At 39.5% G+C, this 14409-nt stretch overlaps 1 protein-coding gene across 2 annotated transcripts in view; it reads left to right on the forward strand.

Moving 5' to 3' along the window:
• FLVCR2 (FLVCR choline and putative heme transporter 2) overlaps positions 1-14409 on the forward strand; it is a 78425-nt gene that overhangs the window by 28530 nt on the left and 35486 nt on the right. For both annotated transcript variants that reach the window (XR_011970266.1, XM_072623521.1), the window contains exons 2-3: positions 7214-7355; positions 10927-11067. Coding sequence is in view for 1 of the 2 variants with exons in the window: in XM_072623521.1 (XP_072479622.1) it covers positions 7214-7355; positions 10927-11067 (283 nt within the window). In the remaining variant the exon portion in view is untranslated. The remainder of the gene's footprint in view (positions 1-7213; positions 7356-10926; positions 11068-14409) is intronic.

Raw genomic sequence — 14409 nt, forward strand, 5'->3', positions numbered from 1 at the left:
ATTATCTTTAAACCATTTTATTTTCAGGGAAATAGCCGTTTGAGTATCACAAAGTTTGAGAGATTATTTTCCATTCATTTAAGTCCTTCGGCTTAAAATAGATAACATGACCTTGCCCATGTTTCAAAAGAAATTCTGACTATGTAATCATATAGTTAGCCTCTTCTGTGGAAGGGATCTTAGGAATTATCTTAGGAAATAGCAAACCCCAAATGGAGTCGTGGAGAGTCCACAACTGAAACAACTGAATGACAGTAGCCACAATAACCAAACCTTACAGTTCAAAGGAAGCAGAGTGATGAAGCAATTTGCCTAAGGTCACTGAACCAGCCAGAAACAGAGCTGGAATGAAACCCCAGGTCTCCTGATTCCCTCTGTACGTGAATACAAGCTACATGTCTTCTCTCTACCTCGTCTGGAGTCTTCTTCATGGTCCGTGGTTCTCAGTCACTTAAAGGAGATGAAGAGGACTTAGACCGGGATCAACTATGAGGATGGAGGATATTACCATTTATTTGGTTGAGGCATAGAGGGGTTTTTTTGGTTCTTTTAAGAGTCAGAGGATCTTCCAATAGTCATTAATAGTGATGGGCCCATTAAGCTAATAAGAATATTTCTAATCCCTGTAAACACACAGAGAGATAAAGGGTATCCCTCTTTGTCCAACACCTTTGATCAAGCTTGGTTGAGCCTTTTTTGACCATTGTGAGTACACAGTCACTGTTATCCATTAGGCATGTGGTAAATGTGCTTGATAAGCAATGACTAAATGAAAGAATGGGGCAGTTAGGTGTCACAATGGTTAGAGCACTGGGTCTGAAGTCAGGAATATTCAACTCCCAGAGTGCAGATCTGGTCTCAGATACTTACTAGCTGTATGACCCTGGGAAAGTCACTTAACCCTGTTTACCTCAGTTCCTCATCTGTAAAATGAGCTGCAGAAGGAAATGGCAAACTTCTCTAGTATCTTTGCCAAGAAATCTTCAAATGGGGTCAAGAAGAGCCAAATATGACTGAAATGACTGAACAATGACAAATGAATGAACGATAATGACTAGTTTATAGGATTGTCAGAATCATAGGTCTAGAACTGGAAGGAAACTTAGTGATTATGCCATTCAACCCTGTCATTTTACAGATGAGGAACTGAGGTCCAGTTAACCAAGGTCACGTAAGTTATAAGCCAAACTAAAATTCAACCTCAGCTCCTTAGACTTCAGATCCTCTTCTCATTCCACAGCACTAAGCTGTCCACCCCCCATTTTGCTAAAGGTCCCCTAGAACAGTGCTCTCCAAATTTTTTTTTGGATAATACACCCCTTAATCAGTAAAAAAAAAAAATTGTGAGCATACACCTCTAATTATTTGTTATTTATGTATACTACTCTACTAAAAATTATGTACATTATAAAGCCTATACAAAAATAGATATTAAAAAAGGATGAGTTAAATATATTATATCTGATCCTATCATCAAGAGGGAACCAGTGTATGTGTGTGGAAAACTTGTTGTTAAATAGGGGAGAAACAAAGACCTGTTCTTTGGAGAAGTTACTTTGGCTAAGATTCAAGAGAGAGAGGCTTAGGAAAGGAGACCAGTCACGAGGCTATTATAATAGTCTAAGCAGAAGGTGATCAAGGCCTGAATTAGGGTATTGGCCTAGGGTAAATAGAGAGAAGACAGATGTCAGAGGGGTAGATATGGCAATGTGGGGTAAATGGACTGGCATTTTGGATTGGATTGGCAATGGATTGGCAATGTGGGGTAAATGAAAATGAGAAATCTAAGATAATGCCAACATTGTGAAACTGGGTGATGGGATTCCTTGAGCAGAAATAGGGAAATTCAGAAGAAAGAGGCTGGGATTTTTGGGAAAAATAATTAATGAATGCTGTTTTGAACATGTTAAGTTTAAGATGCCTATGGACGATCCAGCTGGAAATGTCTATTAGGTAGTTGGTGATGTGGGACTGGAATTCCGGAGAGATGGCAGGACTAGCTAAACCCAAATCTACATGGGGATGGTAATTGAACCCATGAGATCCAATGAGACCACCAAATGTTAGAGTGGAGACAAAAAATAAGAAGCCCCAAGATAGAGCCTTGAGGTATACCTTAGTAGGTGTGACATGGATCATAGGCCAACAAAGCAGACAAAGCTGTAAAGTATACTATGTTGATCTGATTCACCTGTTTCTATATCTTGGACCAATACTCAGCATGAACAATGAGCTGGGTCCAGAATAGACTCAGCTATGATTAAAAAGAAGAAAGCTGTCTGGATGCCTTTGGGAAATTGTATGGATATTTTGGTGGCCCCATCCTGAAACTAAAAATAAAAAGTCCTCAGTTGTCAGAAAGGAAGAGAGAAAGACACAGAGACAGCGAAGTAGGGGCAGGAACAGTATTGCAAAAATATAGGGAAGAGATTATCTAAGGAAGAGAGAGAGTAGAGAGGCTGGTCCATTAGTATTAAAGGCTTCAGAGATAAGGAAGGATAAGGACTGAGAAAAGGCCATTAGATTTGTCAGTGAAGAGATCATTAGTAATTTTCAAGAGACAATTTTAGTTGAATGAGGAGTCAAGAATGAACTGGAAGTTAGAAACTTGGGAGGCTAGAAAGATGGTGGTATCCTTGATGGAAATAGAGGAGTTCCGAAGAGGGATGAGTTTGGGGAGGAAATAATTTAGTTATAGTCCTGTCATGCCTGTTCATTCTGTGCTGCTCACACTTTAGTACCGAAAAGTGAAAAACATGTGTGTGTGTGTGTGTGTGTGTGTGTGTGTGTGTGTGTGTGTGTTTATTGGGGGCAGGGGGAGGGAGAGAGAAATATTGCTTACTCATTGACCATGACCCTTGAGTACAGAGCCTGTCCTTGGGGGGTTTCTGCAGCAGCTAAGAGATAAAAGGGGCAGGGCATAGGGACCTTGGAGGGAGTGGGAGGAAAACAGTAAATTTTGTCTGTGTACCTTCTGCTAGTTGCCTGAGTTCAGTTAGGTTATAACCACTCTCCTCCTAAAGCTGCCTTAGGAGGGCAGATGTGAGAAGGGAGTGGAATACAGGATTGGCATAATTTTGTTAGAGTTAAGTCCATTATTGGCTGAGAGTCTACTATGTGCCAGAGGTACAAATATGAAAAAGACAGTCCCTGCCCTCAGGGAGAGAAGGGAAGGGGGAAGAAAGCGGGGAAAGGGAAGATGGTCTGCTTGGGGCCATGACGGAGAAGTTTGGGAAATCCACAAGGAAAGCAGCTGAGTGGGAAATGAGAAGAGAGCTGCCAGTGAAGGTGGGGTGCTATCGATATTGCCATCCTCTGCTCAGTTTATCAATACCCCTTGGGATCATTCCACAGTTTCATTAGGATTGTTCCACAGCCCCCACTTTGAAGACTATTCTTCTGGAGAATAGGATCATCTTCTAGTTACACTGATTTTAATCTTTTCCGCCCTCCAGGTGGATGGGACCTGGATATCAAGGAATACATTTTACAAATGTTGGTTCTGTTCATGCCTTCCTGGTGTGTGCCCACACACTTGTTAGAATCTGTAGAAAAATATCAACAGTCCTGAAATTTATTTGGAGATACATATGAACTTTGAAATTTAAGCCTTATGTGGTCTCTCCTATTTATAATTTATGGCAAATGCAAAAATAAAGTGGAAAATGGAAAATAAGAGAGTAATCAAGGCTGGATTTATCGTATTTTGTAAATAATTAAGCCATTCCTTCCCCCTTCTGCTCCCCAAAAGATTTAAGTTCTTAGACAGCAGGGATAGTTTGTCATCTTCACTCAGATGTTAATTTGATGACTAATGAGGGGTGAAATTAGTATGCTCAAACCAAGTCAAATGTGACTTTCAGTAATTGGCACCTGTGTCCCAAGAATTTGCCCTTTCTCTTTTAGCTCAAGAACAGGTGACAGCTTGATCCAGACAGGGTTTTTCCACTTCTCACTTGACTGGTCTTTGCGCATGTTTGAACTCCAAAGTCTCTGCTTTCACCCTGCCTAGTGAGCCCTAGTCTTAGTGACCACATTAAAACTGAATCAATCAAGCCAATACTCAACAAGTATTTATCACCTAATGTGTGCCAGACACTATGCTAGGTGTTAGGGATACAAATTCATCAATGCCAGAAACTATTCTTACTCAGAAACCAAGGGCAATGAAAGTGTCTTCTCCCAATCATGGAGACTATTTTAAGATAATCAGAGAGTTGGAGGTTTTGGTGTGCTGGTAAATATTTAACAAGCTCTCCACACACATTAAACACATGCACATATATATGTATATGAGAGAGTGTGTGCGTGTGTGTGTGTGCGTGTGTGTGTGTGCCCACAAGAGACTTTTCAGGTTAATCTGGATTATTAACATTTTTCTTTATCTTTTCCTTAATGAAAACAATCAACAAAAGCAAAAACTAAAGCCCTGCTTTATAGCATCGCTCATTTCCAAGGTATAAAATGCTCATCCTGAAACGTTTCACAGTCACTCTCCATGGTAGGAACTGGTTCCAGCACACTCCTTATTGGAAGTGATTAGAGAGGTCAGAAAGAACTGATAGATAAAAGAAATGATCTAATGTTTTACTAAAATCTAGATAAGTGATGTCTAGTAATGATAACTGGCACTGCTGATTTTTATAGAAGCCTCAATCAGAGAAGACTCACACACAACAACGAAGAGATTTTTGTTCTCATTTGGGGGTTAAGGGGAGGGAGAGGATGGAATGGACTGTGATTTCAATACTATAGGAAACTTCCACTAAAGAAACTCCTTTTCCCAAAGCAGATTGGTATGTGCTTTGCAATTTATATAGACTATAGAGAGTTATGCTGGGGCACCCTGGGAGGTTGTGACTTGCCCAGGGCCCCACAGAATGTAGTTGACATAGGTAGGACTTAAACCTAGGTCTTCCTGACTTCCATTTCATCAGCACATGAGAGCTGAAAGCTGCCTCTGAATTCTGTCACATGGTCCACATCATGCCGTACTGTCACATGTTGATATAATTGGCCAAAAAGGAAAACCAGAAGTCAAGATCAGCATGTCCTTTAAGAGTTTGGAAGCAAGTCCCTTAACCCCAATTGCCTTGCCTTCTCTCCCCTCCAAACAAGAAAAAAAAAAAAGAGATTGGAAGCGCATCCTGTCTCTAAATCCTCCAGAGGTCCTTAAAGGAAAAGTGAGGCACAAGGACAAAAGAATCTATAATTTATCTCTACTGTTGGGATTTGGAAGTCTACTTGGGCCTACTTCCTGGATTCTGCCCGAAAGTCATTAATAACCTTCAGCTGTTTGTATGGAAAGAAGATTTGAGATTCGTTTCCCTTTTGGTTTTGTGTGTCTAACTCTGAATCCAGATGATTATGACTGTAGGAAACTCTCAAAAGTGATAGTCCATATGGAGGCCCTGTTAGAGGCCTGCTCCATTGAGAAGAAAGTCATGTTCTCAATGTGAGTTTCTGTGTATGTATTTGCATGTATATATGTGAGCTGTTTGTGGGTTGTAGTTGATGGAGGCAATGGGGTCAGTTGGAAAGAAGGCTGGATTCCTGTCAGGTGACCTGGGGTTTGAATCCTTAGGTCTGCCACTTACTTCCTGTGTGAACTCAGGTGAGTTATACAGCTTCTCTGGGTCTTAGTTTTCTCATCTATGAAATGAGAAGATTTGAGTAGAAGACCTTGCAGGTACTTTCAAGCCCAAATGTATAGTCCTAAAAATGTTTGCTACGTAAATATCTATGTGGTTCTTGCTTTTTTTTCCATTATTTATTAGCTGTGTGACGCTGGGCAAGTCATTTAACCTCATTTTACCTCAATTTCCTCATCTGTAAAATGGGCATAAGTGTATCTACCTGGAAGGGTTGTGGTGAGAATCAAAGGGAAAAAATCATTGTAAAACACTCAGCACAGTGCCAGGCACATAGAAAATGCTGAATAAATGTTGGCTACTATTATTGTTGCTGTACAATTCAAATGACAGCTCCCTTTTTAACAGGGTGATAGACTTGAGTGAAGTGGCCAGTGAAGAGACAGTTTTTACTTATATCTTATTTTTAAATTATCTTTTCTTCAATTTTTATTATTATTAAACAATTCAACAAAGTACTAACATCTTGCCACATGATTAAATTATCTTCCAATCATTATTACTTATATACACAATTTTTCCATAGTTCAAATTGTGTTGCTATTTTATAACCTCACAAGATATATCAAAATTTTATTTAGAATTTTTCATCTATATTTTATAAGTGAGGTTGTTCTTTTCCTTATTTTTTGAGGGGGAAATATTTTTCTTGTTTACATACTCTTTTATTCAGTTTTACTCTATTTAGTAAATACCCAGGTGTATGTATATATGTATGCATGTATATGTATGGGTATGGATATATATATCTATTATATAGATATATATATACATATACACACAGAGACATGTGAATCTATACGTATTTTCCTGTACATATATGTGTTTATTTTTTCTTAATAATATTTTAATTTTTTTGCAGTTATATGTAAAGATAGTTTTCAACATTCATTTTTGTAAAATTTTGAGATTCTAATTTTTTCCCTCCCTTCCTCCCTTCCCCCCTCTCCAAGACAGCAAGCAATTTGATGTAGGTCACTCGTGTACAATCATTTTAAATATATTTCCACATTGGTCATGTTGTGAAAGAAGAATCAGAACAAAAGGGGAAAACCACAAGAAATAAAAAAACAAAAAAAAAGTGAAAATATTTTGCTGCATTCAGACTCCATAGTTCTTTCTCTGAATATGGATAGCATTTTTCATCCATCATGAGTCTTTTGGAATTGTCTTGGATCATTGTACTGTAGTTGTACTGGATCATTGTAAGAAGAGCAAAGTCAGTCATAGCTGATCATTGCCAATGTTGCTGTTACTGTATACAATGTTCTCCTGCATCTGTTCACTTCACTCAGCATGACTTCATCTAAGTCTTTTCCAGGTTTTTCTGAAATGTACCTGCTCATCATTTCTTAAAACACATTCTGTTATATTCATATGCCACAACTTATTCAGCCATTCCTCAGTTGATGGGCATCGAAGGGAAAATATTGTGTACATAGTTTTGAGAAAGGTTGAATTTGGGAAATATGACTCTAACATCCTTCTCTCTACAAGAGTACAGATGTTGATGTACTCTTCACCAGAGTAATATTATTTCCATGCCTTTTCTCTCCTTACAGGTTGGTATTGCCTTAGGGTTCTTGATTCCTCCTATTTTGGTACCCAACATCCAGGACCGAGAAGAACTTGCCTACCACATTAGCATTATGTTCTACATTATAGGAGCCGTGGCTTCCTTTCTCGTCATCCTTGTCATCTTCAGTAAGTATGTGAGGCTTAACCTAGTAGGAGTTGGTCCAAAAGACCTCCGTCTGAGGTGTGGATGGATGTTGGTAGAGAGTTATGAGCTTAGCTCCCAAAGTATCACAACCTGGGTCTTAGACTCTCTGAGAAAAGATTGTTTTATTTACTGAGGAAGCAGATAGCAAGTTGACAATAGTCTTGAATAGTCAACAAGCATTTATTAAGCACCTGCTATGTGCCAGGAATAGTGTGGACTTGACTTCAAAACTCAGACGCCCTGTTTGTCTAATTGATAATGCCAAATACTGAAATGATTTGCTGGGGGATGTTTTCTGTCTTCTCCCTTTATCATTGTTCTCAACCTTCCTTAGGAATGTTATATTAGCACTAAGTTTAGATTTAGTGGTTTTGATACAGTTTGGGGTTTCTAGGGACCCCAGAATGTCAGGATATGTGGGGGGAGGAGGTCTGCCTAGAAAAAAATTCAAGCACCCAAGCCTTCCTTCAGTCAAAGTAGCAAAGTAACACCAGTAGAGTGCATTTGCTAGATTCTTAGTGAATCTGCAATTGATGGAGGTAAGATTTATACTTATGTACAAAACTGATATACAACATAAAATTGATACTTATTTCCAAAAAGGAACATCAAAAAGATCTGGGTAGGGTTAAGGAGTGGTAAATAGCCTGGGTTGGGTCAAGTGAGAGACGGTGAAAAGTAGTTAAGTGGTTTGGAGTGAGTCAAGAGGATTGTTAAAGGAGCATTAAGTGGTCTAGCTTAGCATGAGAGGCTGTGAAAGGAGGCACCAGTGATCTGGGCTACTGAAATGTATGGGAAAATACAGGGACTGAGTTGCTTTCAAAGACATGGTCTTTTCATTTTAGGGGTCCAGGTCCCATTACCCCTTCATTTTGGACTGGCAGATTATTAATAAACTCTTAATAAATGATGCTAGGGTTTGGGTCACAGATTTCTTAGGGCTAGTAAGTTAAATTCTGTTCTTATACGCATGTCTCTCTTGATTGTCAGTAGAGTCTTTGGTAGTGGGACAGCTTGTTTCATGGGATCATAGATAAAGATTTGGAAGGGACTTGAAAGATTATCCAGAACAGAGATATCAAACTTGTGGCTTGATGGACATGGAGGGGGGGGGGGCAGGGAAGAGATTCTTCAGAGGTAGTGAACTCCTGTTCACAGCAATCTGTTCACAAATTGATGACTACCTATATTTTCATTTGGTGGATAAGAAGCAAAATTAGAGCAAAAAAGCAAGTGCCAGATTTTCAATGTCAAATTTCTATGCATTTATTTCCAGATTCTGACATTTTCAATAGACAGCTATTGGCTTTTCTGGGGTTTTTGTTTTGTTTTGTTTGTTTTTACCAAGCACTGGTGAAAATGGTTGAGTAAAGAGCTTAGAAATCTAGAAAGAATTCTAGTTTGGAACGTCTTAAACCTTGTCCTTACAGAGACATGTGATCTTGCCCTGTATTTATTCCCTTACTTAAAGGGGAAGTGAGCTGGATCATACAATAGCTGAGGGGGTGGAAAGCTAGCTGAGACTTTTCCTGGAGAGTGAGAAACATGGACTTTGAAGTCAGGATTTTTGAGTGCTTTCTGGGTAAAAGGTCAGCTCTGATCTTCTAAAAGAGAGTACATTCTTGTTTTCCAGGGTTTCCTCTTATTCCAGATAAACTTTAGAGATAATTCAGGGCTGTGTTTGAAATTTGAGAGAAAGGGATGCTAATGATTTTTATTAGGAAGGGGGGTCACATTTAAATTGTTTATACACAGCTAATCATTTTCATGGAATGGATTAAGCCAAACAACTGCTGACTTAAAAAAAAAGTAAATTATGACAGTGGCTTGACTGGGTTGAATGGCTGGACCTGATTAATTAATTCAATCAGTGATCCTTTGTTTTGGTGAGTGGAGGGAAGGAGGAGGGATAGAGATTAGATAGATAAAATGGATCAATTATTAAGATTTACTATGTTTAGAATGAGTGCTAAGAAATGACCAGCACAGAAGAAAGCTGGACAGTGCCTGCCCTCAGGGAGTTTATCTTCTAATAAGATTGCACATAAAAGACAGCTGGAATGAGGGTTGGGGTGTGTGAAGGGTACCCTTGTTAGATAGAGTATGTTCAGAAAAGTGTGGGACTGAAAAAGGAAGAAATAGATGGTGAACTGTTTTGCATTCACCCCATCCTTTTGTTTCAGAAGATGAGTGTTTAGAATACTTTATTAAAATTCCTTTTAGATCCTTTTCTGAGGCAAATATTGCCCCCTGTTTATGAGCAACTTCTCCAGAGGATTAGTGCCAAGCACTCTGGCTTTGGTTTTCGTTGCTTCTTACACGGGTAGCTAGGAGGATAGAGTGTTGGACCTTGAGTCAGGAAAACCTGAGTTCAAATTCTTCCCTAGATTCTTAGTAGTTATATGATCGTGGGGAAAGTCACTTAACTTCAGTCAGCCTCAGTTTCCTAATCTGCAAAATGGAAAAAAAATAATAGTATATATCCCCTAGGATTGTTGTAGGGATAAAATGAGATAACATTTGTAAAGCAATTTGCAAATCTTAGAGCTCTATGAAAATGCCAGTTATTCTTATTATACACATGTGTTTTGGAGTTTTGCAATTTCCTCATGGCTTTCTGGTAGGTTAACTTGTTGCTTCTTACTGGAATTCTCAGTTCTCCAAACTGTTGCATCTGTACCTGAGGGATCATGCCCTTCTGTAAACTGTGATGAATAATTAACCATAGTAAATGTTTAGTAAGCAGGAAGCAGTGAGAAGTTGCTTCAAGGGGGTAGGCTCTTAGGAACCCTTCTGGAACTAAACTTTATGCTCATCCTGTTCCTTAGACGAGGCAACTCTTGTTAGCCTGACAATTTCAGTTTCGATGTGATGGTGTGGCTTTAAGGAATTGGTTCAATTTATAAAGTGACTATGTCTAAATAAATTTATTAAGCCAAAAAAAAAGACACATCAAGTTAATATTAATATTACACTGTGCTAGACTCTGAGGATGCAAAAATTCAAAATGATATAGTCCCTCTCCTGTGGGAACTTATCTTCTAGGGGAAAACATGATGTGAATACAAGTAGCATACAAAGTAGAAAGACAGAACAGAGAACCAAAGTCCTATAAGAATATTTGAGGAGAGGTAAGTGGCTTTCCACTGGGAAGATCATCAGGGTTAGCTTCATGAAGGTGGTCATACCTGAATTTAAAAAAAAAAAAAAGGATGAGAAAGAGCTACGAAGGGAATATAGGTAATAAGTATGAATAGATGTGGAAAAGTTTAGGGCATAATTAGGGAATACCTGGTGGTTCTTGACAGCTGGAATGTGTATAGAGAGTGTGAAAGAGAGTAGGGTAAAATAAGGCATGAGAGATAGACTGGAGCAGGGGTAGGGAACCGGTGGCCTCGAGGCCGTACGTGGCTCTTTAAGTCCTCAGTTGTGGCCTTGAATCTGAGGCCACAGGTTTCTCATCCCTTGGCTGGAGGATAGATTGTGAAGGGCCTGAAATATTAAGCTAAGGCATTTTACTGACTTGTTCATTCCTTTCTTATTCTTTAAAAGTATTCAGGGAGAAGCCTAAATATCCCCCAAGCCATGCCCAGTATTTGAGCTACTCGATGGAAACACAGAAGTCTGCTTATTTTGAATCCATTGGCCGGCTGATGAAGAACCAAAATTTTGTGCTGCTCTTGATCAGCTATGGTAAGGTTTTGAAGACAATCATGCAGTCTACATTTTTCACCCAATCAAAATCCTTCTAGCTGTTGTCACCTTCAGAATTCAAATGGAAGCTCTTCAGCAATCTGGCATGACACTGGTAGACCGTCCAGGTTTCACAGGCATACAACAATGAGGTCAGCACAACGGCTCTGTAGACCTTCAGTTTGGTAGTCAGTCTAATACCTCTTCTCTCCCATACTTTCCTTCGGAGCCTCCCAGACACTGAGCTAACTCTGGCAATGTGTTCATCAACCTCATTGTCAGCGTGTGACAAGCCTCATCCCTAGGCCACTCCTACCACTCTCTACCTTCCCTTCTACACACTTGTTGCTGAATGAAGGTAGAAAAAAATCATGCATCTATTTTGACTAACTCCACCACAGATTTGTGTTACATAACCTCAACTGGACCCTCTCTGCTTCTCGGTAGTCCTAATTAACTCACTATTTAATTCACTACAGAGACTTCCTAACTTTTACATTCCTCCTCAAACACCTCATGACTTCCTCTCTAACTTCTCAGTTTAGAACTTTTCCTCGTATTTTACTCAAAAACTTGAGGCTATTTTCTAAGAGCTCCCTCTTCTCCCCTCCTAACCACTCAAATGCCTTCTGCCACTATCCCTTCCTTCACCTGTCTCGCATGAAGATATGGCCCTATTGCTCTACTTGTACAAATGATCCCAATTCCATCCTGTCTCATCCAGAAGATTGACTTGGAATCTTCCCCACTCTCTCACTCATGTTCTTTCTCCCCCTGTCTATTGGATACTTCCTCATTGCCTACAACCATGTCTGTAACTCTCCCATTCTCAAAAAGTCCTCATTTGATCCTTTGCCCCCCTACTTCTTCTGGCCATTCTTAAGAAGGCCATTTCTAATAGGTGCCTTCACTTCCCCCTTAATCTCTTCTTCACTCTCTATTGTCTGACTTCCTACTTAATCATCCAACCAAAATTACTCTCTCTAACATTGTCAGTGATCTCCTAATTGCCAGATCTAACAGCCTTTTTCTTAATTCTTATCCTTCTTGAACTCTCTGGAGACTCTGACATTGTTGATTACCCACCCTCTTCTCCTTGACATTCTTTTCTTTCTAGGTTTCTTTGATGCTTCATTCTCTTCTTTCTCCTACTTTCTGACCGCTCCTCAATCTCTTTTGCTAGATCTTCTTCCAGGTCATGCCCATTAATCTCACAGGGTTCTGACCTCAACCATCTTCTTTTCCCCATCTACACTGTTTCACTTGGTGATATCATCAGCTCCCACAGATTCAATTATCATTCTCAAATTTATATATCCGGTGTCCAAGATTGAACTCATTATCGTTCCCCCCAAACCCTTCACGCTTTCAAACTTCCCTGTTACTGTCTAGGGCACCACCATCCTCACATTACCCCAGGCTCAAAATCTAGGTGTCATTCCCTACTCTTCACTATCTCTAATCCCCATATCCAATCAGCTGCCAAACGTGTCAATTTTACCTTCACAATATCACCCACATCTCTCCCTTTTCTTCTCTGTTACTGCCACCACCCTGATACAGACTGTCTTTGCAAATAGTCTCCTGGTTGGTCTCCTGGTTGATCTGCTTGTACAAGTCTCTCCCCACTTTAATCCAAGGTCTAACTTGATTTTTTTTAAAGCACAAGTCCAACAATCACCCCTATATTCAATAAACTCCAATTCATTATCACCTCTAGGATCAAATATAATATCCTACACCTTTGGTGCTCAACAGTCTTCATAATCTACCTGCATACATATGTCTCTCCACCTTATACCTCACCATGTATTCTTGGATCCAGTGACACTGACCTCTTTTTGTTCCATGTCTCACCTCTGAGCTGCATCTTATGCCTGGAAGGTTCTCCCTCCTCATCTCCATCTCCTGGCTTCTTTCAAGTCCCACCTAAAACCATAGCCTCCACAGGAAGCCTTTCTCAATCCCTTAGTTCTAGTGCCTTCCCTCTGTTGATTAATTCCTGTATGTAGCTTGTTTTCGCAGAGTTGTTTATTTCTTCTCTCCTCCATTGAATTGTGAATCCTTAAGGGCAGGGACTGTCATTTGCTTTCTTTTGTATTCCTAACACTGGGTATGGCACCTAGCACTAGCAGACATTCAATAAATGTTTGTTGAGTGCCTGATTGACTGAAGATATCCAGAAAGGTGTTGTATAAAGGGGGAATATATGAGGCAATCACTTGCCCACATATGTTTATGAGATGCATTTTGTTCTCTCTGAGTAACATGTAAAGTTACTAAGGTAGATTTTTTTTTCACATGAATTATTGCCAAGTAAGATCTCCATTTTGTACTTTTCCCCTGATTTAGTTTTTTATTTTAAAAAACTATGGCTATATTTGTTTTTTTATATAACCTAAATTGCCCAATTTATCCTTCTCTTCTTCTTCTCTTAGAGAGCCATCCCCTATAACAAAGAATAAAAACAAGGGGGAAAGTCATCCAACAACAGTAGTTAACATAGCTGATTCTATCTTTTTAAAAAAGGTTTGATATCTTTGGTTTTATGCCATTCTCATTTCCTAACATACTCAATGGCTCCATATTGCCTCCAGGATTAAATACAAATCCTATATTTGCAACCTGCCCCAGTCCCACCCACCCCTTCACCCTTTCCTAATCTGTTCATACCTTACTCCCTTCCACATACCCTATGATCCAGTGATACTGGTCTATTTATTGTTCCTTGGATTTCAAACTCCATCTCCAGACTGGACATTTTTACTTGCTGTCCCCCATGCCTGAAGTGCACTCCCTTCTCACCTCTGCCTTCTTACTTCCCTGCCTTCCTTCAAATCCTTCCAAGATTTTAGTGAAGCTAACTTTAAATTTTCTGCAAGAAGCCTTTTTAATCTTAGTGCCTTCTCTCCAAGACAACCTCAGATTATCTTATTGGTATATAGTTGTTTGCACACTGTCTCTTCCATCACACTATGAGTTTCTCAATCATTCAAACAACATTTATTAAGCATCTGGAGAAGTGAGGGAAAGGACAAACTTTAAGAAGAAACAGGATCAGAATAGAGGAGTTGGCCTTGGTAAGGACAATCAGCTATTGTCAGACTAGAGCAAAGGAGGGTAGAATGAAAGATAATGACCAGAGTTTTTGAGGTGTAGGACAGGGAAAAGAATTTACTTTTCCATTTCCTTTTGGATATTAACTTTTGGAAACTGAGCCAGCTAGGTGGCACAGTAGATAAAGCACCGGACCTGGAGTCAAGAAGACCTAATAAAAATCCTGCCTCAGTCACTTAACTAGATGAATTACTCTGGGTAAATCACTTACCTCTGACTTACTCA

Source organism: Notamacropus eugenii, chromosome 7, assembly GCF_028372415.1.
Source record: "Notamacropus eugenii isolate mMacEug1 chromosome 7, mMacEug1.pri_v2, whole genome shotgun sequence".
In the NCBI taxonomy this organism is placed as follows: Eukaryota; Metazoa; Chordata; class Mammalia; order Diprotodontia; family Macropodidae; genus Notamacropus; species Notamacropus eugenii.